Source organism: Mandrillus leucophaeus, unplaced genomic scaffold, assembly GCF_000951045.1.
Source record: "Mandrillus leucophaeus isolate KB7577 unplaced genomic scaffold, Mleu.le_1.0 Scaffold96, whole genome shotgun sequence".
Classification (NCBI taxonomy): domain Eukaryota; kingdom Metazoa; phylum Chordata; class Mammalia; order Primates; family Cercopithecidae; genus Mandrillus; species Mandrillus leucophaeus.
In genome coordinates, this window is record NW_012110474.1 from 2,932,243 (window position 1) to 2,958,124 (window position 25,882).

General features: G+C 39.3%; 1 protein-coding gene across 4 annotated transcripts in view; it reads left to right on the plus strand.

Moving 5' to 3' along the window:
* The window catches only part of LAMA4 (laminin, alpha 4), a 158,306-nt gene that overhangs the window by 98,878 nt on the left and 33,546 nt on the right, over positions 1-25,882 (plus strand). For all 4 annotated transcript variants that reach the window (XM_011970603.1, XM_011970605.1, XM_011970602.1 and 1 more), the window contains exons 13-22: positions 278-394; positions 6,750-6,898; positions 10,545-10,686; positions 11,303-11,399; positions 14,968-15,084; positions 17,235-17,414; positions 20,963-21,102; positions 23,631-23,804; positions 24,417-24,562; positions 24,993-25,155. In XM_011970603.1, the coding sequence (XP_011825993.1) occupies positions 278-394; positions 6,750-6,898; positions 10,545-10,686; positions 11,303-11,399; positions 14,968-15,084; positions 17,235-17,414; positions 20,963-21,102; positions 23,631-23,804; positions 24,417-24,562; positions 24,993-25,155 (1,425 nt within the window). The remainder of the gene's footprint in view (positions 1-277; positions 395-6,749; positions 6,899-10,544; positions 10,687-11,302; positions 11,400-14,967; positions 15,085-17,234; positions 17,415-20,962; positions 21,103-23,630; positions 23,805-24,416; positions 24,563-24,992; positions 25,156-25,882) is intronic.

The following is a 25,882-nucleotide window of genomic DNA, read 5'->3' on the forward strand; positions in this document are numbered from 1 at the left end:
CTCTCTAATGCGCTAGCTCTCTTTGAAATGACAGTGTTATAATAATCCTCCATGCATCTAATCTCCCAAGATTCTTACTGTTGTTGTCTCCATATTATAAATGAGAAAACAGCATCAAACAGGTAGCGTGCCCCAAAGGCACACAGCAAGGATGGAGCTGGGATAGGAACCCAGATTTGTCTGAGTCCAAAGAGAGCAAGTTGGTATTTAATGCTCTCCCCGATGCTTTCCCTAAAGATGTATTCATTTCACTCTCCCTTACTCTTCGTTCCTGCAGAAACAACAGGAAAGAGTGAGGGAACAAATGGAAGCGGTGAACATGTCTCTGAGCACATCTGCGGACTCTCTGACAACACCTCGCCTCACTCTTTCAGAACTTGATGATATAATAAAGGTAAGGACGCACGTGACTTGTTCAGGTTTGTATTTCCAGCAGGTTGCAACAGCAGCTCAGGGTCACAGAATAATAATAAATTCAGATCTATCAAGTGAGCAGGCATTATAAAGATCTCATTCAGATGACTGAATGTTTTAGTTTCTTGCACTGTACAACAGTCACTAGCCACATATGACTACTTAAATTTAAATTGCTTAAAATTAAATAAAATTAAAATTTTAGTTCTTCAGTCACATGAGCCACAGAGCTAGCAGCTACTATATTCAGTGGCACAAGCATGTGCGGAAACAGGCATTGCGCCACTGAATATAGTGGAACTTCTTGCAGAGAGTTCTACTGAAAGTGCTGCTCTCGATCCGTCCTACTTGCTCTTTACTCATAAAGATGTGTTTAATAAATCTGGTTTTCAAAATCAATAAAAATCACATTTTGTAAAAGTAGAAAATTTCCAATGAAATGCAGTGAACTGAACTATCATGAAATAACTCTCAGCTCATTTTTATTATCTTTTGAAAGATATCACTTTCAGGCCATTTGATTGTCATTTCATCCTTTGACTATTTCAACACCGAACTCTCTGTCTTTCTCTCCAACCTGACTCCCATCACTCTCCTTGGTGACAGCAAAAGCCATATGGATGAAGTCACCAACTCTCTGACCTCCAGCTCCTTGAACTTGTCCTCTCCAGCAAGCTTATCCTCCAGTCCACCTCTGTTATCCCACCTGTGGCCATACCCAGGTCTTGTCCTCAGTAACAGTACCTCCTCCCAAACCCTAGTTTCAAGCATCTCCCTCCCAGAGCACATCTCCTATCTCACTTACTTTAGAATGCCCACTCCAGTAATTCTCTGACCACATGGAGACCTCCCTGCCTTTCTTACCCTACCCCTCTCATGTGCTTTCTTCCCTCCTTAAGCAACTCAAATTACCAACATAATCATTCTTTCAAAATACCCTTAACTACCGTATCTGCCTGTTCGTCTGTTGTGCCTACCTGAGATTACTGACTCATCCCCAGCACCATGGCCGTACCAGAGCAGCTGCATGCAACTGGTGGAAACCCACTTCGCCTGCTATCAGTTCTGCCTGGTGACTTGGCTTCCTGCTTTCTGAAAAACCAGAGACAAACAGAAAAGAACTCCCTTGATCTTTCCTCCCCAAATCCGCTGGCCTGCCTGCATTTGCACCCACACCTCTGCCTCCCCTCCGTTGTAAGCATTCCTTCTCCTGCCCGGCCCCTTCCTGTGCCCCAAACCCCATCCTTCCTCACCTTGAAAACAGGTTGCAGGGTTTCACTCCTCAAGTTATACCCTCTTTCTTCTGGATCACCCAGTTTCTCATTCTTTACTAAATCACTACCATCAGCATACAAACATGCTGTACTGTCTCCTATCTTTTAAATATCCAAAAGAAAAAAGCCCTGTAAAAAATATATATATATTTTATAAAGCTTGCATCCCCTCTAACTTCTGTCCTACCACTCTGCTCAGCTTCACAGTAAAATGTTTCAACAGTGACTTACCATTGCTGTTTCTACCTCCCAGACTCCCACTGTCCCCTATACTCAGCCATTTCTGAAGTGGGTTCCATCCCCTTCACTGAGACTATTCCTGTCCAGATCACCAGTGACCCACCTGTACCAAAACCAGGGTCGCCTGTCTCTCCCAGGCTTTCTCAGTCCTCCCTCCTCTAAACACCAGGTGGTGCCCTTGTCCTGGCTGCTGTGGTACCCGCGCACAGCTTCTCCCCTGGCTGGCGGTTTCTTCCCGGCCCCCTTTGCTTACTTCGCCTCTGCACACCCTCTAAGTGGTCAATATTTTAGGCTCTGCAGGCCACGTACAACCACTGTCTCTTATTTTTTTCTGGGTTTTGTTTGTTTTTATTTTTTTTTTTACAACCGCTTAACTATGTAAGATATATTCTCAGCTCAGGGCTATATAAAAACAGGCTTCGGTTGGGTGCAGTGGCTCACGCCTCTAATCCCAGCACTCTGGGAGGCCAAGGTTGGGGACAGTGCTTGAACCCAGGAATTCAAGACCAGCCTGGACAACATAGTGAGACCCCCATCTCTACAAAAACAAAAAAAAATTTAATTAGCCAGGCATGGTGATGCATGCCTGCAGTCCCAGCTGCTCAGGAGGCTGAGATGGGAGGATCACCTGAGCCCAAGAAGTAGAGGCTGCAGTGAACCATGATGGTGTTTCTGCACTCCAGCCTGGGTGACAAGGTGAAACCCTGTCTCAAAAAAAAAAGAAAAAGAAAAAGAAAAGAAAAAAAAGACTTGAGCTGCACTTGACACTGGGCCATGTTGATCTCTGCTCTGGATAATGAATGGCTCTGTGCTTGGTCCTAGGCCTTCTTTTCTAACTACACTCTCTCCCTAGCTGATCTCATTGACCCCCTTGGCTTTAAAGAACAATTGCACACCGATGATTACACAATTATACCTCCAGCTATGACACCCCACGGAGTTCCAAACTCCTATATCCGAGTGCTTACTTGACATTTTCAAGTCAGAACTCAGTATGATTGTAATAAAGTCACAATCTCATCTACCGTGTATTAATAATAGACATATCAAACTTGACATGTCTTAAATAAAACCCACTCCTTCCCCAGTCTTCCCCATCTCAATAAATGGCGCAACCCAATTGCTCAGATCAAAACTCCAGAGTCACTACTGCTTCCTTCTTTCTCCTTATCTCTAAAATGAATCTTGATTTCTTTCTTTCTTTTTCTTTTTTCTTTTCTTTTCTTTTTTTTTTTTTTTTTTTTTTTGAGATGTGGCTTCGTCCTTGTTGCCCAGGCTGGAGTGCAATGGAGTGATCTTGGCTCACTGCAAACTCTGCCTCTTAAGTTCAAGCAATTCTCCTGCCTCAGCCTCCCAAGTAGCTGGGATTACAGACATCCACCACCATGCCCAGCTAATTTTTTGAATTTTTAGTAGAGATGGGTTTTCACTGTGTTGGCCAGGCTGGTCTCGAACCCCTGACCTCAGATGATCCACCTACCTTGGCTTCCCAGAGTGCTGGGATTACAGGCGTGAGCCACCACACCAGGCCTTGAATCTTGATTTCTGACCACTTTCCTTGACTCCACTGCTGCTCTTTGGTCCACGTTACCTCATCTGCAGTTTAAATTGCCACCAGAGCCTCCTAGCTGATCCAGTTGTCTCCACTCTTGTCCTTCAAGACAACCTGTCTATGCAGCAGCAGAACAATCCTTTAAAAACATAACCAACATTATTTCTACTATATACACTCCCCAGTGGCACTTAAAGTAAGAAACAAGCTCATTTTGTCCTGGCACATGAGACCCTACATGACCCAGCTCAGACCCACTTCTCTGACCACATACCCAACTCTCTTCTCACTCACTGCACTCCAGCCCAACAAACTCCTATTTTTCAGACATACCATACTTATTTCCTGCCTCGGGATCTCTGCACCTGCTGTCCTCAGATCTTCAAACGGCTGGTGTCCTTATGACCCTTCCATCCAAATGAACCCCTTACCCCACTCACTCCTTATCGCACCCCACCCATCGTATGTTATTCAAAATGTCTTTTACTCCCTGAAATTAGCTTGTTTGCTTATTTGATCACTTGTTTATTATTTGTATCTCTCTCACTAAACTGTAAATTCCTTAAAAGTGGAGACTGTGTTCAAAAGTATTCTACCTCCCAAAAGAGTGCCTGGTCCACAATGGGCACACAGGGAATATTTGTTGATTGAATGAATGAGTAAAAGTGGTAGGTCCATGGTCTATTTTCCACTTATACAATAAAAAACATTTTTTTTTCAAAGTATTGTTCCCCAGATGACCAACCAAAATGGCTAGAGGTTCAATACTGCCTCCACAAAAGTAAATCTTTTGTACTATGAACCCTTTGTGCTACATTCTGGGATTACAAAAATAAGCTAAACTCAGTTCCTGCCTCCTAGGATTGTATGATGTGATGAGTTAAATAACCACTTAAAATGATTACAATCATGTGACACACGAATGAATAATAAAAACACATGGCAACGCTTAACTCATCCTGAGGAGGTTAGGGATGACCTCAAAAAGGAAGTGATATTTGAGCTGAATTTGAAAGGAGCAGAGTTTTCCAGGTAGATTAGACAGAAAATAAAAGAAAATAATTCCAGAAATAGAAAATATGTGCAAAGGTAAGAGACCGGAAAAAATTATGGAGCATTAAAACAACAATCAGTTGGTCAAGATTAGACTATGGGATATAGTGGGTTGGGGTTCATGAGAATTGATAAAATTGGTGAGAGAAGAGTGGTCAGTTGATGATGTCATGCTTAGAAATTGGACTCATTCCTGCAAAGCAACTGACTGATTCTGACAAGGGACAGGTCAAATTTTCTTAATAGGAAGAGTACCTTTCCTGCAAGATGGTAGAGAATGGATTAGAATACTCAAAGACTGCGCTCAGGGAAGGAAGCGAGATCACTCAGGGGAGAGGAAAAGGCTGGGATTCAAACGCCAACTTTCATGGTCTCCTTCCTGGTCAGGGAAAGAGGAGACCTAGGAGAGAACATAGTCACAGAAGCTAGGAAAAGAAAAGAGTTTTAAGCGAAGACAGTGACCAACACTGTGGCAAACCACAGATAGATCCAGTAAATGAGGATGGGAAAATGTCAAGTGGATCTGGCAATTTGGGGCCAGGTGTTGGTGATCTTGGCAAGAATCATTTCTGTAAAGTGCACTGTGTCAAAGCAAGAGAAAAAGCTAGAAGGGAGCCTAAAGTGAAAGAATAAGGTTGTTTGTTTGTTTGTTTGTTTGTTTTTTGATGGGAGATACTTGAGCATGTTTATAGCTGAGAAGAGTCAGTAGCTGGGAAGCAAGAATGAATAACGGGGTTACCAAGACAATGGGGCAGCATGCTTTATACAGAAAATGAACACGTTTCCTCTTAAAATTGGAGAGAAATTTATGTGTAGGTGTAGCTATAAATACATCTATAGAGTTTGTGGGGAAGGGCTGGGGGCCGGTTGCAAAAAGTTGGGGAAATACCGGTTCATTAGTTTTGGAGTCTCTGAGGGAGTTACCAATAAATAGAGCCCCTATCCAGAACCCAAGTTCTAAACAGGTTGAAACATAAATAAAATAGTAAATACAGAGACCAAGGATGTTGCCTTATTTCTGAAGCTACTAAGCAGCAGGCATGGCTTTAGGTCTCTTAGCCAAGTAGGGTAGCTGACATTCAGTCCCAGTATCAGGCAGCTGTGCCTACCCAGACAGGCAACACTGTGAGGCTTAGATGGGGGTTCTGCTCAAAATAGCTTTCATATGGAGGAACACAGGAAAACTCAGGCTTTCTGCTGGCAGCTTGCTCCCAGGACGAAGAAGGGTGGAGTTGAGCAGAGCCTATAGAGTTATTCTTCCCAAATTTACCCATCAAATCAACCATTCCCCTCTCACAGGAGTAGAGTGAGGAAAAGGGCAGAGAGGTCTGGAGTTTCCCTCACTGGGCTCCCTGCATATGGAGGAGACATCAGAAGTGTGGAAGAAGTGTCCCCCACTAACAGTTTATGGCCTCCAAAGAAAAAAGAAAATAAAGTGATCTGTTTAGAATCAGATGGGGGTGGGTGAAGGAAGTGTTGGCTTAGGAAGAATGACAATGTTTAGAATCACTCTTTGAGTGACTAGGAGAACAAATCTCTTTGCAGCATTGAGGGGCCAGCCAAGGCTGAAAGTCATGGGTTTGCAGGAATATCTGTCTACACAGTTTCACGATCTTTAAGCAAAGTCGTAGGTCTGTGGTTGGATTAAAAACCAAGAGAGCCTGGGTTACAAGGTGAGTTTCAGGAAGTAGTCAACCACCTGAAAGGTAGCTGAAAGGTCAAATGAGAACTGAATGATGTCCATTAGATTCAGGAACTTCGATGTCATTAAGTTAACTTCTCTTGGTAGAGTAATGGAGTAGATATCAGACAGGAATAGGTCAAAATGGGGAATATAAAGTGAGAGAAAATAGAGACAACATATATAAGCAACTTCCATTTTTTGAAATACTTTGCTATGAAGAGAGGAGAAAAGTATTGTAGTAACATTAGGGACATGTGTGGATACTTGAAGGTTTTAGTTTAGTTTCGTTTTTAGATCTCAAACAGCAGAGATTTCTGGGTTGTAAATGCTAAGGAAGCAATCAATACAGAAGAAAGAGCTGGCAGTGCAGGATAAATAGATATCTACTTAGAGTATTTTAGACTTATGTGGTCCTGCACTGAAATTTACTAACCTTCATAATAAGAAAGAATAGAGATTATCTTTTGGTGCCTAGGAAAAATGTTTTAAGTTCTTCTAAATTCAATCTATTTATTAAAATTTTTTTCTTTAGAATGCATCAGGGATTTATGCAGAAATAGATGGAGCTAAAAATGAACTACAAGTAAAACTATCTAACCTAAGTAACCTCAGCCATGATTTAGTCCAAGAAGCTATTGACCATGCACAGGAACTTCAACAAGAAGCTAATGAACTGAGCAGGTAATATCCTGGTTTCAGAAATGTAAATATCTATCATGGGGTGAATAAAATATTACTATTCAATTCCATATGCCAGAGCTACTGGAATACAGTTTTACCAGGTTGGTTAAGGTTGGATATGCTTATGTGTTGATATGTTGGTTGGTTGGTTGGTTGGTTGGTTGGTTGGTTGGTTGGTTGGTTGGTCCATCTGCGAGTCCATCATTGTTCATTGCAATTGTTTGGGGGAGCTGGTCTTTTTTGTTTTAAAAAATCTGTCATATTAAAGGCCTGTGTTCTGGGAAGAGGAGGGTGTCTGTTCCACAATTACTGGTAGGATGACCAAAGACATTTTGGTTAGGGCCATAAATGCTGTATAAAACATTATCAAATAAATCAGATCCCTTTAGAAGGTCTATTTCTAACATCACCTATTTATTTCATAGACAGCATTATCTTTCCACACCCAAGTGTCTTAAGTAAAGCTGGTCGGGAATTGGCAATATAACTGACTTCTGATAAATACTCTACAGCACCCAGCAGGAACTATTTGATTTCAACACCTGTTAAGAAAAAATCAACTGGCAATTTTCCTCCCAGCACCTAGAAGAGAGTCACACACCTCTTGGACACTCAATTAATGTTAACTGAAAAGTACTGAAAGATCAGAATTGAATTCATGACCCTGAAATAATAGGTAAATAATGAGATCATTATAGAGAAAGACTAGAAAAAAAGGACCAGTAAAGGTCATGAATAAAATAAGAACCAAGATTAACTTCTGTTCAAACTATCAATCACCTTCTTATTCTTGATTGCCAAAATGTTCAAACACTCTTCCAAATCTCCTATGAAGAGAGAAAAAAAGAAAGAGAGAGGTAATATAAAATCTTGGTGTGTCAGTGGGTGAGACAGTGCTATACCCCGCTCGGTATCATGGCCCTAGAAAATAAGCTTTTGACGAAGGCAATAAAATAGAGCTTAGAAAAAACACTATTTTGATAATATACTATATTAGCAGAATGTTGTTTTTGAGATCCATCTTATGGCTCTCTTCAGCATTCTTTTGTCATTTTGTAGCTACATCCCATTCATTGGGATTCCAAAATACAACTTCTATGTATAATGCCACTCTGCAACAAACAGCATTCCAGCATGATTCTAAGATAGTTACTACATGCTTTACATGAAACGTGATCCAAAATATCAATCACCCTCAAGTCCTTTTGTGTTTAGAATATTTCTGACTATATATTCATGAAAGTATTTCAACTTAGAGACATCTTCATTCAAAATGTGAATATCCTTCCACATCTGTCTGGTGTACACAGTGATTTACGTGCTGTGCTCGAACAAAGATAAACAAAATTCATTAAGAAGCTTCCATTTCAATAGCACATGTTTAATTTGAATATTGAGGTAGTACTTGTTCTGTGCCTAGTAACAAAAGCAAAGTAATAAAGGCTTTGTTTCATGCTCTTTGGTATATCTTACCACTCTTGCCAGCAACATTTTAAAATATTAATAAATATTTGTATTTTGTCCCTTTTTTAAAAAAATGTTTTCTTGTCTGCCTTCCCCAGATTTTGCTCTCTGAGCCGTTTTCTCAGAAGGCGTTGTGGGGAGGAACAGGTATTGAGTTTTGTTTTTTTTTTTTTTTTTTTTTTTGCTTTGGTGACATTTTTGTCAAATTTTTTTTTTTTATTATTATTATACTTTGAGTTCTAGGGTACATGTGCATAACATGCAGGTTTGTTACATATGTATACTTGTGCCATGTTGGTGTGCTGCACCCATCAACTCGTCAGCACCCATCAACTCGTCATTTACATCAGGTATAACTCCCAATGCAATCCCTCCCCCCTCCCCCCTCCCCATGATAGGCCCCGGTGTGTGATGTTCCCCTTCCTGAGTCCAAGTGATCTCATTGTTCAGTTCCCACCTATGAGTGAGAACATGCGGTGTTTGGTTTTCTGTTCTTGTGATAGTTTGCTGAGAATGATGGTTTCCAGCTGCATCCATGTCCCTACAAAGGACACAAACTCATTCTTTTTTATGGCTGCATAGTATTCCATGGTGTATATGTGCCACATTTTCTTAATCCAGTCTATCACTGATGGACATTTGGGTTGATTCCAAGTCTTTGCTATTGTGAATAGTGCCGCAATAAACATACGTGTGCATGTGTCTTTATAGCAGCATGATTTATAATCCTTTGGGTATATACCCAGTAATGGGATGGCTGGGGAAAAGAGAGAAGAATCAAATTGAGATATTGAGTATTTAGACTAGACTCGCTTCTGTGGAGCAGAGCCCCGTGACTTCTATAGGCCCTAGGCACTTTTGCCTTGGTGGGTTCTTTTCTCCATAAAAACATTAAAACCTTTATTTCATGTCTGCATTGGTATAAAGATTAATACCATTATTATTGTTATCCTCATTTTTTTCTTCTGATGAAAAAAAATTAAAATGAAACCGCTGTGCCTAATGAATGAATCAGCCCTTCTGTAGAGGAGGTAGAATGATGATAGACTTGGTTAACAGAGAGGAAAGTAGCCAAAGAAATATAGAGAAAGTCGCTCTGAGGGAGCACACAGGGACGGGAACTGGATGTAGGAGATTGAGGAACAATGACCGAGCTCAACAGGTCAGGCGGTTTGAAGACAGGAGCCAGTGTGGGATCTGCAATGTCACATACTGGGGTCACAGAGGACCTTCTGGAGGTCACCGACAAACGAGGTGATGATACTAATCATCGATGTTTGGGACTGAGAAAAAAAATAAGGAATTGGCGGATTTAAGACTGCATAAAATTAAGACAAAGGATTTAGATGAACTGTGAAAGTGGAGATTAGAGTTTATATTACAGAGGCAGTAGAAGTATTTGTCAATAAAATAAATTATGTGGGTACACATAGTTTTAAAATCCCAATTCAGGAAATAGTGTAGGTATAATAATAAACTCTGATGATTACCAGATGCCATGCATTTCCATATTTTATTCCTGTTATATCTCACATTATTAGTCCCTGTGTGCAAATGTGCAAGCACCCTGTGTGATGAGTACTCAGTAAATATTGGATGAACCTTACACAGGCCAGAGAGGGGCAAAGGCAGAGACTATGGTGTGAAAGGGCAGGGGTGAGGGTGGGCTTAGGTGGGGCTGTGTGCTGAGGAAGGGCTGGGGCTGTCTCACTCCTGAGGCCCAGGATGCAACCAGGCCTCAGGAGTGAGACAAACCTTGACAATATGTGCCCTGGCCAAGCTCTGCATACTCTCCTAGAGCCTCGGCTTCCTCTGCGGAAAGAAAATAACAATGCCGATTTGGATAAGCACTAGGTAGTCGGCATCATGGCTTCATTCCTCTGCCTGACCTCTATCACATAAACAAACTCCTGCTAGAAGAGGTGCACAGGCTGTTTTTAAATCATCATTCCCTTTTCCTGCTGCTACTGCCAGACAGGCAGCCGTCATAGAACCAAAATGGGGTTCAGCAAAGACAGAGGAATGCAGAGGAGGTGTGACCCTCAAGAAAACCTTGCCACGCTAGGTGACTTTGAATAACAGGAAGGAAGCATTTGTGATCCTAGAAGTATTTAAAAAGCAAGCATTAAATATGGCCCCAAGAAGGTAAGAAGGAGAAATAATAATGTTTGTTTATTAACAGGAAGTTACACAGTTCAGATATGAACGGGCTGGTACAGAAGGCTTTGGATGCATCAAATGTCTATGAAAATATCGTTAATTATGTTAGTGAAGCCAATGAAACAGCAGAATTTGCTTTGAACACCACTGACCGAATTTATGATGTGAGTACTCCCTTAAAGTTCTTTATACCTTGCCTTTCCCACTGGCTTTTCTGTTTTCTGATGTCGTCTCTTGAACATCCAGTGTGAAATCCAAATGGCAGAAAGAGTGGAAAGGTCAGGGGAACTAAGGAAAGACCATTTCATGAATGCCGTGAAGGTTTCAGTCTGCAGGTTCTTCAAGATGTGCTGTAATCCAGTCAGCAAATGCCAGTTCCTTTGACAGCTTGTTTTTTTAGCCAAAGTCCCTGAAAAACAAAAATATGTATTTAAAATTGTTCTTGCTGATAGAGAAGATACTTTATGCATTCATTTAGATTTTTTTCAACTCAAAATTATTTGCTGCGTGGCTTCTATGTGGCAAGCACTTTGGTGGGGCCTTGGCCAGGGCTTTGTTAGGTTCACTGAATCTTTCCAAAAAAACACATTACCTTGAAAATGCCAAACACATTGCTTTCTCATGGTCACAGATTTGACCTTAATTTTGAGCTGTGAAAATGAAGCTGAATGAATTTTGCTTGGCGTTTAGCAGATAAACTGTGTCATTTAAATCCTACAACTATGAATAGTTCATTTCTTCTGCTGTCATTTTTACTCTCTCCTCCCAATTCCTTTGTAGGCGGTGAGTGGGATTGATACTCAAATCATTTACCATAAAGATGAAAGTGAGAACCTCCTCAATCAAGCCAGAGAACTGCAAGCAAAGGCAGAGTCTAGTAAATATCTTCACTTTCCTATCTCCCTTCTAATGTATAGCTGCTTCCCTCCTTTCATACATGTATACAGAGGTTTCCAAATCTAGGATTAAAGAATGATAATAACTAAATAACATATCAATAGTTCCTGCTCGGAGTCTAGTTACAAAAGAGCAAAGATTTGATACTTTAAATTGTGATTTAAAAAAAAAAATGCCACGTAGTAAACTACGTGGAAACATATAGCTATCTCACATACTGTGGCTATGCCTGCTAATCAAACAGGCTGACTAATAGAAACTTACCATAAATATCCATCTTTAGGGGGAAATGTCATAAAATACACTTAACACTAAAACTGTATTGCACAAAATTTCCTCTTCCTTGAACAATTCCGAAGCCCTTTTAAAATGTTTCCCGTGAGGAATGGGTCATCACTGTGAGTCAATTAGGATAAAAGGGCACCACAAAGTCATCTGGTTATTTGCATTTTTTTTTTTTTTTTTTTTTTTTGTAGTTTGTGTTCTACATAGGTTACTGCATTTAGAACAGACCTAACAGCCATGTGGTAAGAAGGATTTCCAAAGGCCAATGTTTGCATCTGCTAAAGTGCTCACATCCAAGGGTGAGGGAAGGAAGGAAAAATAAAAGCAAAATCGCATTAGACAATTTTGAATCTTGTGAGTTACTCTTAAAAACAATTGAATGGACTAAGAAATTCACTAAACATTATTCATCTCAGAGATGATGAACTAATTCCTAAGGACTTTCGAACATTGACTAATGAGGTTGGAAATTCATCATCTAGCGAACTTCTAACTACCACCTAAAAACAAAGGCCACGTTTGAAACTATAAATCTCACCCAATTTTGTTAAAGTAATTAATCTCATTTAACCATGCATTTTCTTTCTCTTTTGCAAAGAGCCATTACATAGAGAAGATAAATGCATGTTGCTTTTCATACACAGATACTTAACTATTTATTTCTCATAAAACAACTGTTATTTTATTCTTCTGGGCAAACAAAGGCAGTAAAAAGTGCCATTGTTTCTCTAGCCTAATTATTATATGTCTAATTAATTTATTGTATAAGTCTATCCTGAACATACTCTACGGAAAATAATTAGAATATCAGTAGTGAAGAATTAGAATATTAACAGTAAAATATTTCTAAACAAATGTTGCTATATCTATGTATTGCTTTTGTTTCTTGTGTTGTGAAGACCAGAATGTGTCAGTCTTCATGACACAGTGACTTAAATATTTTATTCTTTTTGATAACTTGTAATATATTCTCTCAGTCTTGTCATTATTGAGTTATTGAACTTCATAAAAGCAACTTTTCTATTTTAAATTTAACCATTAATCGACCCCTACCCACATCCCTTCAAAGTTCCGTATTTTCTGTCTGATAAATCTCTCTGCATTAGCCTGTTTGAATATTTTACAGACCTGTTCACCTATTTCATGATCTCGTTTGGCTAAATCCCTTCATGTATTTATTTGCAAAAGGAACAACAATAGGGACTTAGTACTGTGTGACTTAGAACTTTACAGGGCTGTCTTCCCTTGAAAATATACACATTTGTGATATACATTCAGGTTCCCAAATTAAACCATAGTCATCTACTAAATTATGTTATAATTTTAGATTACCTTTTCTTCATTCCAAATTCCCTTTAATGATCAGTAATCTTTACTTCCCAACTTTCTCTTTCATTATATATACCAAATAGTTGATAATCAATATAATCTCAGGAAGCTGCTATTTATATGAATCTTCTACTTAACTCATTTGCAAAATGAAAAATATTTATGCAAGTCAGTAAATTCCAAATAGAACACACTTCTTATGAAACATTTCTTCTTATAAACATCAAGCCCAAAATAGATTTTCTTCCTCATCTTTTTATCAAGAGCTACAAATATAGAGTTAAATATATTCTTTCTCAGTATATCAGGCAGGGTTTTTTTTTTGTTTTTGCAGTCATGAGACCCAAAAATAAGAGCTAAAACATTGCTTGTATTATAATGTTTGGAAATTGAAATTAGAAAGAGGAAGAAGGCAGGGTGCAATGCAAATTCTCCACACTACCCAGAAAAAATACAAGAAGTGCTTGTATTTGGTTAACTGTACTTCATGACACCACCACCCCTTATACACATATTTGGGGGGGGGAAGATAACAATAAACCAATTTGAGTTTAATTTGATGTCCAATTTGAGTTTATTTTAGGATTTCAAGAATAGTTTAACATTTAAAACATCAATTGTAATTTGTCACATTTATAGGATATAGGATAAATTCATATGGTCATCTCACTACATGCAGAAAAATTATTTAACAAACTTGATACTCATTTTTTATTTTTAAAAAAGACTCTCAGTAAGCTAGGAATAGAAGGAAGCTTCCATAATCTGAAAAATAAAATAATATTCAGCAAATATATTAAAATGGAAATATTGAATGCTTTTCCACTAATATTAGAAACCATACAAGGACATGCTACATTACCAATTCAATGTGTAAAAATCTGGTTTAATTTTATACACAACAAAGGGAAATTAACTTTTTAAAATAACAGTGTTTACAATAGCATCAAATACATAGGAATAAATCTGACAAAAGAGGCTAAGGTTGCTACACATAAAGATGTAAATAAATGAAGATCTAAACAAGAATTTATATATAAATGATAAATACCATATTCATTGAGTAGAAGACTAAAATTTGTAAAAATGACAATTCTCCCAAATTCATCTACAGATTCAATTCAGTATTGATTAAAGTACCTGAACTGAATATTCTAGAATTTATATGGAAATGAGAGGGGAAAGCCAAGAATAGCCAAGATCATCTTGAAGAATAAAAACAAAGCTGGAAGACAAACTGCATTATCAAGATTTATTATAGCGCTATATGGAAATTAAGACAGATATAAAAGATTGCAATACCGTATTCTCTCTTTTGAATAACGTTTAAAAACAGACACAAATAGGTAGAGATAGAATTCAAAATAGTGATTATCTTCGGGTCATCACAGGGGCTCTAGGGAGCTTAAAAGGTGGTAATAAGTTTCTATTTTCTTGACTTGGATGCTGGTTTATGTTTTGTGTTCATTTTGTGAACATTTGTCAAGCTGTGCATTTTTAAAGGATGCCTTTTGCTAGATGTATGCTATATAGCAATTAAAATTTTATTGAAACAAATAAGAAAACAAGGATTATTTTTATAACCAGTCATCATCATATATATATATAGACAGAGAGATTTTTTTCTTTTCAGCTCTTTACCAATTGTGTGGTTGGTGTTATAAGTCACGGCAGGGCTATATGTTTCAATCAAAGACATTAACCATTATGGCATCCTAAGTCACTCACAAGCAGTATTACAAGTGTTCTGCAATTCTGCACCTCAAATTTTAAATGCTACTTTCCAGAATTGTTGATCTATGTTCAGAGTATTCAGAATGCTGCAAATACTGCAGATGACTGCATCGTACAAATGAGAAGTTTCCCTGTTGAAATGGAAACCTTTACGAGGCATCTTGGCTCCACTAGTACTTCTTTCTGCTGCTTCTCCACAGGCAGTGATGAGGCAGTGGCTGACACTAGCAGGCGTGTGGGTGGAGCCCTAGCAAGGAAAAGTGCCCTTAAAACCAGACTCAGTGATGCCGTTAAGCAACTACAAGCAGCAGAGAGAGGTAAGCATAAGAAAGAATTGAAGTCTCATCTGTTGGTTCACTGGAGTGTAAGGTAAACCTTCACGGAAGGATTAGGTAATTCTTTATTTGTCAATGTTTTTATACATAAATGTTGTTTTCTGATGACAGAATAACATATTCATTACCAAAAAAAAGTTCTAGAAAATAAAAAGAAGAAAATAAATATAAATGCTATAATCACACCACCTAGAGGTGATCTTTAGATTTGAGAGCCTTTTTTTCCAGCATTTCTTCTGTGTGTGTGTGTGTGTGTGCGCGCGTGTGCATGTGTGTGTCTTTTAATGGGATCGTGCTGTTTTTAGTGTTTGGTAATGGCTTTCTTATGAATATCCTTCCTCATAACAATATGCCCTAATTTGGTTATTGGATTTCTTTGGCCCCAGCTGTAAACAGCTTCCCTCTGTTACATGTCAAGTCATTCTTATCATATAAGCAACAGGCCCAAACAGAGACCAAATAGAGACCAGGGAGACCAGCAAGCCCAAACAGAGAAACAAAAACACATGTTTTGCTTAATCTGGGACTGCAGTGGTATCTTAGATAGGTGCGATTGGAAGCAGATGTGCCTTCCTTGGCACAGTGAAAGTTAAAACACTAGTGTAGCATACGCGTGTTTTACTAGAATGAGCAAATCCTAGCTACAGTGCTACAGTGCACCAAAGCTCTGGCCAGGTGAGTGGTCATTCACGGAGAAGCCTCATCATCACCATCATCAGAGTGACTGTTTATTGATGCTTAGTGTGAGCTGGGCACTGTCCTAAGTGTTCAACATACCTGTATTAGTCCGTTCTCACGCTGCTATGAAGAAATACCCAACACTGGGTAATTTACAAGAAAAGAGGTTTAATTGAGTAACAGTTTTGTATGGCTGGGGAGGCCTCAGAAAACCTACGATCATGGCAGAAAGCATCTCTTTACAGGGCGGCAGGAGAGAGAATGATTGCTGAGCAAAGGGGAAATGCCAGACACTTGTAAAACCACAGATCTCATGAGAACTCGCTATCACAAGAATAATATGGGGAAACTGCCCCCATGATTCAATTATCTCCCACCCATCCCTCCCATGACACGTAGGGATTATGGATGAGATTTGGGTGGGAACACAGTCAAACATATTAATACTTTATGTCATGGGGATAAGTACCACTATTGCCTTCAGGCTGATATGAACCCTGAGGTTCATCAAGGTTAGGGAACTTGCAACAAGCACAGCCAGTAAGAAGCAGATTCAGGATTCAAACCAGCATTTATCAGAATCCAGAATATGTGAGGCTAAATGAAATATATCCTCACTTTAATAAATTATTTATTATTTATATATTATTAAATTAAGTATTATTTTTATAACAAAAATAATCAGAATTCATTTAGGTGATGGTATAACTTCAAATTTATAATTGCTTTACAGTTATAATTATGTTACAGTTGGGGCCAAAGAAATCCAATAACCAAATTAGGGCATATAACCAATCCAATAACCAAATTAGGGCATAACTTCAAATGTATAAAATTTGAAGTTATAAAATCACCTAAGTGAACTATAATATTATAAAAATAATAAACTATTTTTATAGACATATTAGAAAATTCTGATAAGAACAAAAGAAGAAAATCACCTATAATCCCATCCCCTAGACAAAATATTTTGTTGTAAATTTACATTATGGTTATTTTACAGATGTAATTTTTAACAAAATGAGAATTCACTAATAAAACTCTTTGAAATTTGCTTTCTTTTCTGTTAAAAACATCTTTCTTTATGAATTAATTTCTATAGCATCATTTTTATGGCAAAAGTGTTCCACAAGCCTACTTTTTCAGAAAAGAAAGTGATACTTGCAATTAATTTCAGACACGAACCTCTTATGAGTTAAACTCTCATATTAACTCATATGCATTTTCTATGGCTTTCTCACCAGGTTACAGGAAATACAATTAATCTTCTTTTTAAATTTATCTCTTAATTTGGAAATGTTTTCAGTGGGCCGCATGGTTATCTAAAAATCTTACTTTTGCTTAAGAGCCCAAAATGTGAGATCTATTTCACTGAAGGGTTAAAGGGGTGTTAGTGTTTCCCAGCAAATGTCTGGCTTCTCTGCAAAGTGAATGACCCTATGCTCTGTGTAAAGGGGATGCCCAGCAGCGCCTGGGGCAGTCCAGGCTGATCACCGAGGAAGCCAACAGGACGACGATGGAGGTGCAGCAGGCCACTGCCCCCATGGCCAACAATCTAACCAACTGGTCACAGAATCTTCAACATTTTGACTCTTCTGCTTACAACACTGCAGTGGACTCTGCTAGGGATGCAGGTATCACTTAGCAATTTCACAATTTGAATCTAATTAAGGAATTGGCCATTAAACTCTATACATCTTTTGTCAAAAAACAGTTTTCTTCATTTGGGTTTTGGATTTAAAAATTATAGAAGTTAGCTTAGAAAAAGAAAAGGTTTTGCTCTATTCATCTATCTATCTATCTATACCTGTCTGAATACATATGAGAAACATACATATATTTTGAATGAACACTAGATAGATTGGTAAAGAGTTATAATTTTTTCTATGTGAAATAATGGTAGCAATTGTATCAATGTAAGACTTATCCTTTAGGGAACAAGGTTAATCAAATGTTGGGTAAATAATCCTAACACAATACTGTTTAGCTTTTAGGAAAAAAATTACTAAATGGCATTGCTTTTACTAGTCAACATTGCTTTTTCTTTATCTGAGTAAAACAGGTTATTACCAACAAGTACTGAACATGGCCAAACATAACTCCAGCTTTCTATTAAGAACCGCATGTTGGCCAACTTGAATATATAGTTCTACAGAAGTGAAAATGAAATATTTTCATGTCCACCTAATTTATTTTGTAGATATTAGAACCATGCAGTACTTGTGAAATGTCCCTTTTTCCATTCTCACATTTTTATCCAATCACTTCATAACTTCTTAAATAACAATGTCTGTCAATATCATGACAATATCATGACTAGAGCTTTTTGTTCTCTAATATGGTTTTGCATACAATATTACCTTCATTTGTATCTGAATTAAGAGAGGTCATAAATCCATATATGACCTGCCACTGCAAATTTTATTCCAATTTACAAATACCGATTCCCATAACAGTAAAATAGCTCTTTTATAATGATCTTTTAAGTATATGTTCGTTTCTTCCATGTAACCACTCATGGAAGTGCTTTTAAAATTTTGTCTTTAAAAGATTTGCCTACATGAAATTCAGCTATTACATTTATAATGATATGGCCTCGGGAATATGTACCAAATCTGTGTTACATTCTTTTTTCCATTTTTTACCAGTTTTATCAAGTGATTCCAATAAGCATCCAGAACTTTCAAAAAAATTGAAATTGTTTACTGTGCTTTTCTCAAATAGCATTTTGTGGTTCAAAACAAAGTAAATGAAAGAGGATACCATAATGTAAGAGACTTTATAAATACTCTAATATAAGGTGGCCCCCTTTTTCTGAGATAATTGATTGTAGGGAGCAGGGGGACTCTGTCTTATATACATTTCCAAAATCAACATCTAACATAATTCATTAAGTATATTATGTCTAGTTTTTAAAGATTAGTATACTATAAAATAAATGCTGTTGTCAGTGATCCAAACAATAAATATTTACCTCTGTATTAATCAATATAATAAACTAATAGTTGCTATTATTTTACTTAATTCTATTCCTTGTGCTGGAGAAACATTGTGTGTCCTAAGCACAGAGAAGGGGTGTCTCCTTGGTCTGCACTGACATAGTCTCCTGAATCTGAGTTTAGTTTTTCTCCAGGAAGAGGCTTGCTCTTGCCCAGCTACTAATGCTTAATGACCATGGCCCTGCCCTTAGGTAAGAGAATACCTCAAAAGTATTTGTCTCTGAGCCAATGGTTCTCAAACACCAGTGTACATTAGAATCACCTGGAGGGCTTGTTAAACACAGGCTGCTGGATCCCACTCCTGGAACTGCTGATTCAGTGGGCTTGGGACAGGGCCAAGAATTTGCATTTCTGACAAGTTCCCGGTGATGCTGATGCTGCTTGTCTGGGAACCACACTTGAAGAACCACTGTTCAGTCAATGAAACTCTAGAAAAAGTTATGCCATTCTCTTTGAGTTTCTCTCAACAAGCCGTATCCTTATGACTGGTGCTTTTTTTTTTTTTTTTTTTTGAGACAGAGTCTCGCTCTGTCGCCAGTGCAGGGGTGCGATCTCGGCTCACTGCAACCTCTGCCTCTTGGGTTCCAGCGATTCTCCTGCCTCAGCCTCCCGAGTAGCTGGGATTATAGGCGCACACCACCATACCTGGCTAATATTTATATTTTTAGTAGAGACAGGGTTTTGCCACGTTGGCCAGGCTGGTCTCAACCTCCGGACCTCAGGTGATCCACCAGCCTTGGCCTCCCAAATTTCTGGGATTACAGGAGTGAGCCACCATGCCCAGCTGACTCATGCTCTTTTCTATGTTTAAGTTATGCATTCAAAAAGAAGGACATAAGAAGTAGCCAGTGTCAGCCTTATGGGGCACAGCTGCACTAGACTGAGTCAAGGGGAGTGTTGTCTCCCACTCCGGCCACTTCCTCTTTTGCTGTTTCCCTCAACCCCCAACACCCAGAGGTTGTTTTGTTCTCCAGCAAGATGTCCAAGAGTAAAAAGAAATAAGAGGTCACTATGATCTGCTTGTAGCATCACCCTTGTCTGCACCCACAGACCATGGCTGCCTACCCCTACCTTGGCACAATTGCCACTTTTCTGAGTGCTACCTGTGTCCTCCATTTAGTGCTCTCTTTTGGGACAGTAGCAGCAGCATGATGTGTGCATGGACATTCTGGAAAACAATCTTCCCACCTTTTTTCCCAGTATTCCTTTTTACCTGTTATATCAGTTATATTAGAAATGCAAGCAGAGCCTGTGCTTCATGGTTAAAGGAACATTTGATTATATACCGTGGACCCTGCCCTTTAGAAAAAGTTAGCTTGCTCGACATACAATTTTTAGATCAATAAGTATTATAAATGTCACAAAAATAGGAATGAATTGTGCTTTGGGCTTTGTTAGGTCCACAACTATGCCAAATGTCATGCTCGGGGTCAGGTTCGAGCCCATGCTGAGGTCTGAGGGGAGTGGGTGGGTGGCAGATTGCTGAAAGAACACTTGGGGGATGTAGACAGGTGAAATGTAGTTTTATTCAGCAGCTGTCTCATCAGAAGCTCTCTCACACTGTCTGCTGTGTCTCGGCTGCTTGCTCGGGCTGCTCCCACACACAGCTGCACAGCCGGCTCTCCCTTGCCTTCAGGGTCAACAGCTTAACTCTCTCTGGGCACAAGTCGGTTCCTGGCTCCCCACTGCCTGCCTTCAAGGCAACTGCCTCTCCCTTACAGGGGTGAGTAGCGTTACTCTCTCTTTGGGCACCAGCACACCCGCGAGCCATGTTGAGCCCTGGCTCTCCCTCTGTCCATCTGCAAGACAGGCCACCTTGGCACCCTCTTTCTCTGGGCGCAAGTGCATGTGCCCTGTGCACGGCATCAGCAGGGCAGCTATACCTTTTCAAACAACAGTGGCTCTGAGCCAAGTATGCGCTTACAAATAGGTTATATAACAAATGGAGTGTGCACCTGTGCCCTAAACTCGCTGAGTCACTCTGGCCCAGATGTCTGCCTCGACCTATTCCTTGACCAGAGCACATCCATGTACCTTACAGGCTTTACGATTAATTTTGCAGGATTAAAATAATTTCTTATTGTTCTACCATATGTAATCCGTGTTTGTTGTCTACATCTGATTCTTGAAATATGCTTAATATTGAGATATTTACTCAAGTGATTAATTTTTATTAACTGCAGTAAGAAATCTGACAGAAGTTGTGCCTCAGCTCCTGGATCAGCTTCGTACGGTTGAGCAGAAGCGGCCTGCAAGCAACGTGTCTGCCAGCATCCAGAGGATCCGAGAGCTCATTGCTCAGACCAGAAGTGTTGCCAGCAAGGTAAGTGATGAAAAGACTCATCAGTCACTCAGTGATAATGATAACACGAAGCTGAGCTCCAACTGCTTGGGCAGCTTCCAGAGCCTGGACCTTTCCACTGTATTCTCCAACTCAGTAGTTCTCAGCCCCATTTGCTAATTAGAAACACGTGAGGAACATTGAAAAACGAAACCAATTCCTGGTCCCAACCTGAAAGCAATAGAGTACCTGTATGTTCTTCAAAGCTCCCAGGTTATTCTAATGAAGTACCTGTATGTTCTTCAAAGCTCCCAGGTTATTCTAATGTGTAGTCAGGTTTAAAAATCACAGAGTTAAACTAGCCAATAAAGCTAATATAGCAAAAGAAATCAAGTAAAGCCTCAATAAAAGCCTCAATTCGTTCTTATATTTTGTTATTTTAACAGCTACTTTAGTGCAATCACCACAATGGAATAATCTATCCCATCTGTCCCACCCCTTCAAGAAATTCTCTGATACAACACAAATTATGCGGAAGCTTTTACTGACCGCCCGCAGGGTTGACCGAGAAATCACATACTGGCTAAGAGGAATAAACTCAACAAAGACACTGTTTGGAGACACATAGAAGCAACTTAGCACAAGATAACTAGAGCCGGCATTTGTAGGAACATCTCCTGACACAGCAATTACTTTTCAGTGTGGCAAAGTGGAGCTTTTTCTTGGACCTCTTGAATTTTTTTAATTGATTCATAGACCAGACTCCCTTTTTATGAACAAAGTATATGGTTTTATTTTCTCAATTAAGAATCAGCCTGAGCAGACTACTGGTCCTAATTACTGACAGAAAGAAGCGTTAGAAATCAACTATTTTGTACTGTAGAAGATTATTCTTGATAAATAGACCTGACTTTTAAGTGGTGATAAATAGTCCCCTGTCACAAATTACCTTATTTAGATGCCCCAGTGAACATTTTCAAAAAAGGCTTATCTAAAGGTACATCAAGAAATGGCATTCTAAAAGCTAGGTTTTGATGAGTGCTTTCTTGTAATGTTATTGCTATAAAGAGTATGACTTTGGGACCTTAATCACCTAAGACCATTTGCTGAAGACAGACTTAGCCCTACCTTTGGGAGCTGGGAGCTCACTCAGTGCTGCCGAGTGAGATGCTTTTCATGCAGACATGCACTATTCTCAGACTCTCACTTATTAATGTAAGACTTTAATCCCCCACACGTCTTGTTTATTAAGATGTATTGGTCTTGGCCAGGCTCGGTGGCTCATGCCTGTAATCTCAGCACTTTGGGAGGCCAAGGTGTGCAGATCTCTTGAGTCCAGGAGTTTGAGACCAGCCTGGCCAACATGGCAAAACCCTGTCTCTACCAAAAATACACAAATTGGCTGGGCATGGTGGTGCACACCTGTAGTCCCAGTTACTGGGGAGGCTGAGGCACAAGCATTGTTTGAACCTGGGAGGCAGAGGTTGTAGTGAGCTGACATTGTGCTACTGCATTCCAGCCTGGGTGACAGTGAGACTGTGTCTCAAAAAAAAAAAAAAAAAAGGTGTATTAGTTTTTACTCAACTGGTAACATAGGACAGCTGCACTCCAGTCATTTGGGAATACAGAGCCTTGAGCTCACTGACCACTCACATTAGCCAAATCAACATTAGTAAATTAATGTAAAGATGTCTAATCATTTGGAAAGATTCAGCTAAATGGCATAAGTATACACAATCCATCCACTTGTAAATACTCTACAAATTACCCCTGAATCAGACCAGTTCAGCGTATCATATTGGGCCTCTGAGAAATGCACTTACTGAATTGTGCTTTGTTGTGATGCCTTTCTGTGAGCCATTATAAGAGGCACCTTATGAACTCATTATTACAGTTATTATAATGGTAGGACCAGGCACTGGAAAGCACTTTAGAGTTATCATCGTATTTCATGCTCACGACAAATTTATTATCCTCGTTTCACAGATGAGGAAACTGAAGGTTAAGTGACTTGCTCAAGGTTACACAGCTAGGAAGAGGCAGAGCCCGTCCGGTCTGAGACTATAAAGCTAGTCCAGACCCCTCCCAACTGTGCAGACAAGGGCAAGGATGTTGCTCACAGTCTCACCCCATGCCTGTTTTATGAGGACCCTAGGGAGAAAGTCCCAGCTGTATTAGTAACTGACATTAGTTCGACTTCTCCCAATTAGTTTTATACAAACTGTGTGAGCCTTGTGAACTGTATACTGACCAGACAACTTGAGTAAGTTGTTTAGTTCACCCAAACCGAGTACGCCGTTCGTTGTGGAATTCATATTTATCCTCATTCTTGGATCTACTTAGTCACCACTTTTTTTGCTTTCTTTCACCCCACTTTAAATGACTATATCACAATCTGCCCTGAGTCTTCTCTTCAACTAGGGGAGGATGTGAGTGAATAACTAAAGGTATGGAGGTGAAGAGAGCTTAGAGGCCCCCGTCACGAATGAGGGAAGACCACTGAGAACCACGAGAAAGCATTCTGCCCATTTCTGCAAAGCACTTTTAATGAAACCATTGTGTAACTCCAGATCCAAGTCTCCATGATGTTTGATGGCCAGTCAGCTGTGGAAGTGCACTCAAGAACCAGTATGGATGACTTAAAGGCTTTCACGTCTCTGAGCCTGTACATGAAACCCCCTGTGAAGCAGCCAGAACTGACCGAGACTGCAGATCAGTTCATCCTGTACCTTGGAAGCAAAAACGTAAGCACATGAGTTTGAAAGGAGGGAATAATATTTACAAGGAGAGCTGCTTTTTCTCTTGCCTAAAATAAAGCTACTAGGCAAATGAACCAAAACAATGCCCATTCTGGTAACTCAGAAGATCTCATTTTAATGACAAGATTAAAAGAATGACTCAAGAACAAGTAATTTTTCTCTGTGTGGGAAATTGTGGAGATTGTTTCCTATTACCATCGCACTGCTAACTTTGATGAGTGAATGGAATACCTCAAAGTCTTTCAGAAAGACAGAAGCCTATTCTGTTTCATGCTGAATCCTGTTTGGAGATGCATAGTGAACAGTACTGTCAGGCTATTTATATACCTGGGTAGCCTCAAAAAATTAGCCCATTCCTGGTAGCCAACAAATTTCCATGAGCCTGAGCAAGGATAGGGCCAGCAGACTCTGATGTGGCCACAGGGAGGCTGGAGAGGAAGAGCCACTGCCTGGTCTCACAGGAGCTTTGGGTAGTAATTCAGGCCAGAAGTCACTTGTATATACCCAAGTATTTGGATTTCTGATTGTCCTTTAAAAAAGATGATGTTCATTCCTATGAATTTAATTTAAATGACTTCTTACTTCTTGATATTTCAGGCCAAAAAAGAGTATATGGGTCTTGCAATCAAAAATGATAACCTGGTATACATCTATAATTTGGGAACTAAAGATGTGGAGATTCCCCTGGACTCCAAGCCCGTCAGTTCCTGGCCTGCTTACTTCAGCATTGTCAAGATTGAAAGGTACAGTGAATCTGTGACACAGGGCATATATGCACAATTCACAAGAAACCTGTTGAACACACACACGTGCACACACACACATGCAGTCTTCCTGTGGAAGTTATAAATAGCATTTTCCTCCCTTTATTCTTACTCCCTTTTCTTCCATTATTCTTGTATTCTTTCTCAAACACCTTAGTAGAAAAGAAAAAAAAAAGTCATTTCTAAATCACGCTCTGATTATTAGATTTTACCTGGCCAATCCAGGAATTAATTTCAAAATGAGATGTCTTTCTTCTCTTTCCCATTGATTGTGATGTTTTATAAATGCTTACTAGTGTCACAAAATTAAATTACCCATTTTGTGATGAGGAAACATTAACATTTTGACATTTAAAAAGTATTTTCTATAAATTATATAATAACACATGAAAATTATTTATCTCAATAGGGTTGGAAAACATGGAAAGGTGTTTTTAACAGTCCCGAGTCTCAGTAGCACAGCAGAGGAAAAGTTCATTAAAAAGGGGGAATTTTCAGGAGATGACTCCCTGCTGGACCTGGACCCCGAGGACACGGTGTTTTATGTTGGTGGAGTGCCTTCCAACTTCAAGGTCAGCCATACAGCTCTATTTTGACCTATTACAAATCTACAGTAATTGTTTTTATAAATCCATAAACCTATAATGACTTGGGGGTTGCTGATATCACTTTAAGAGCTTACTTCTGGGGGAAGTAGAATTCTGAATCAGAATCTATAAACCTGATGTGTAAATCTGGTCTATGCTACTCATATTTTCATAATGTCAATGCTTTCAAGTTATAGCTGACTCCTGAAGATCCGTTCATTCATTCCGATACATGCATATGTAATTAATATTACCCCCACCTGCCACAGGAATGTCCGTAGCTTGTGGTGTCAGCACAGTTTAGATCTAATGTTCAGCTCTGCAGTGGTGGTTTCAAAAATTCAGTTATCTCACCTAATACAGGTATAAAATAAAGTATCTGGGATGAGAGATGGGGTGGAACCTAGGAGAGAGTATGAAATCTGATGAAGAGGGGATAAAGGATAGGTCAAAGAAGATGAGAAGTTGATCTGGGGTTCCAATTTCAGGACTATTATTACTAGTTATGGGCACATGATTGGATTTTCTCTGAGGATTATTTTCCCTCTCATTATATGAGAACAAGAATACCTACCTCACAAAGCTGGCACAAGGACTGATTTTTGTCATGAATTCACTGTCCAGCCTATGACCAGCACATAATCAATGCTCAGTAAATCCCACTTTCTCTGCTAAGATTCGCACAACTGACAAGTTACTGCATATCTAAATG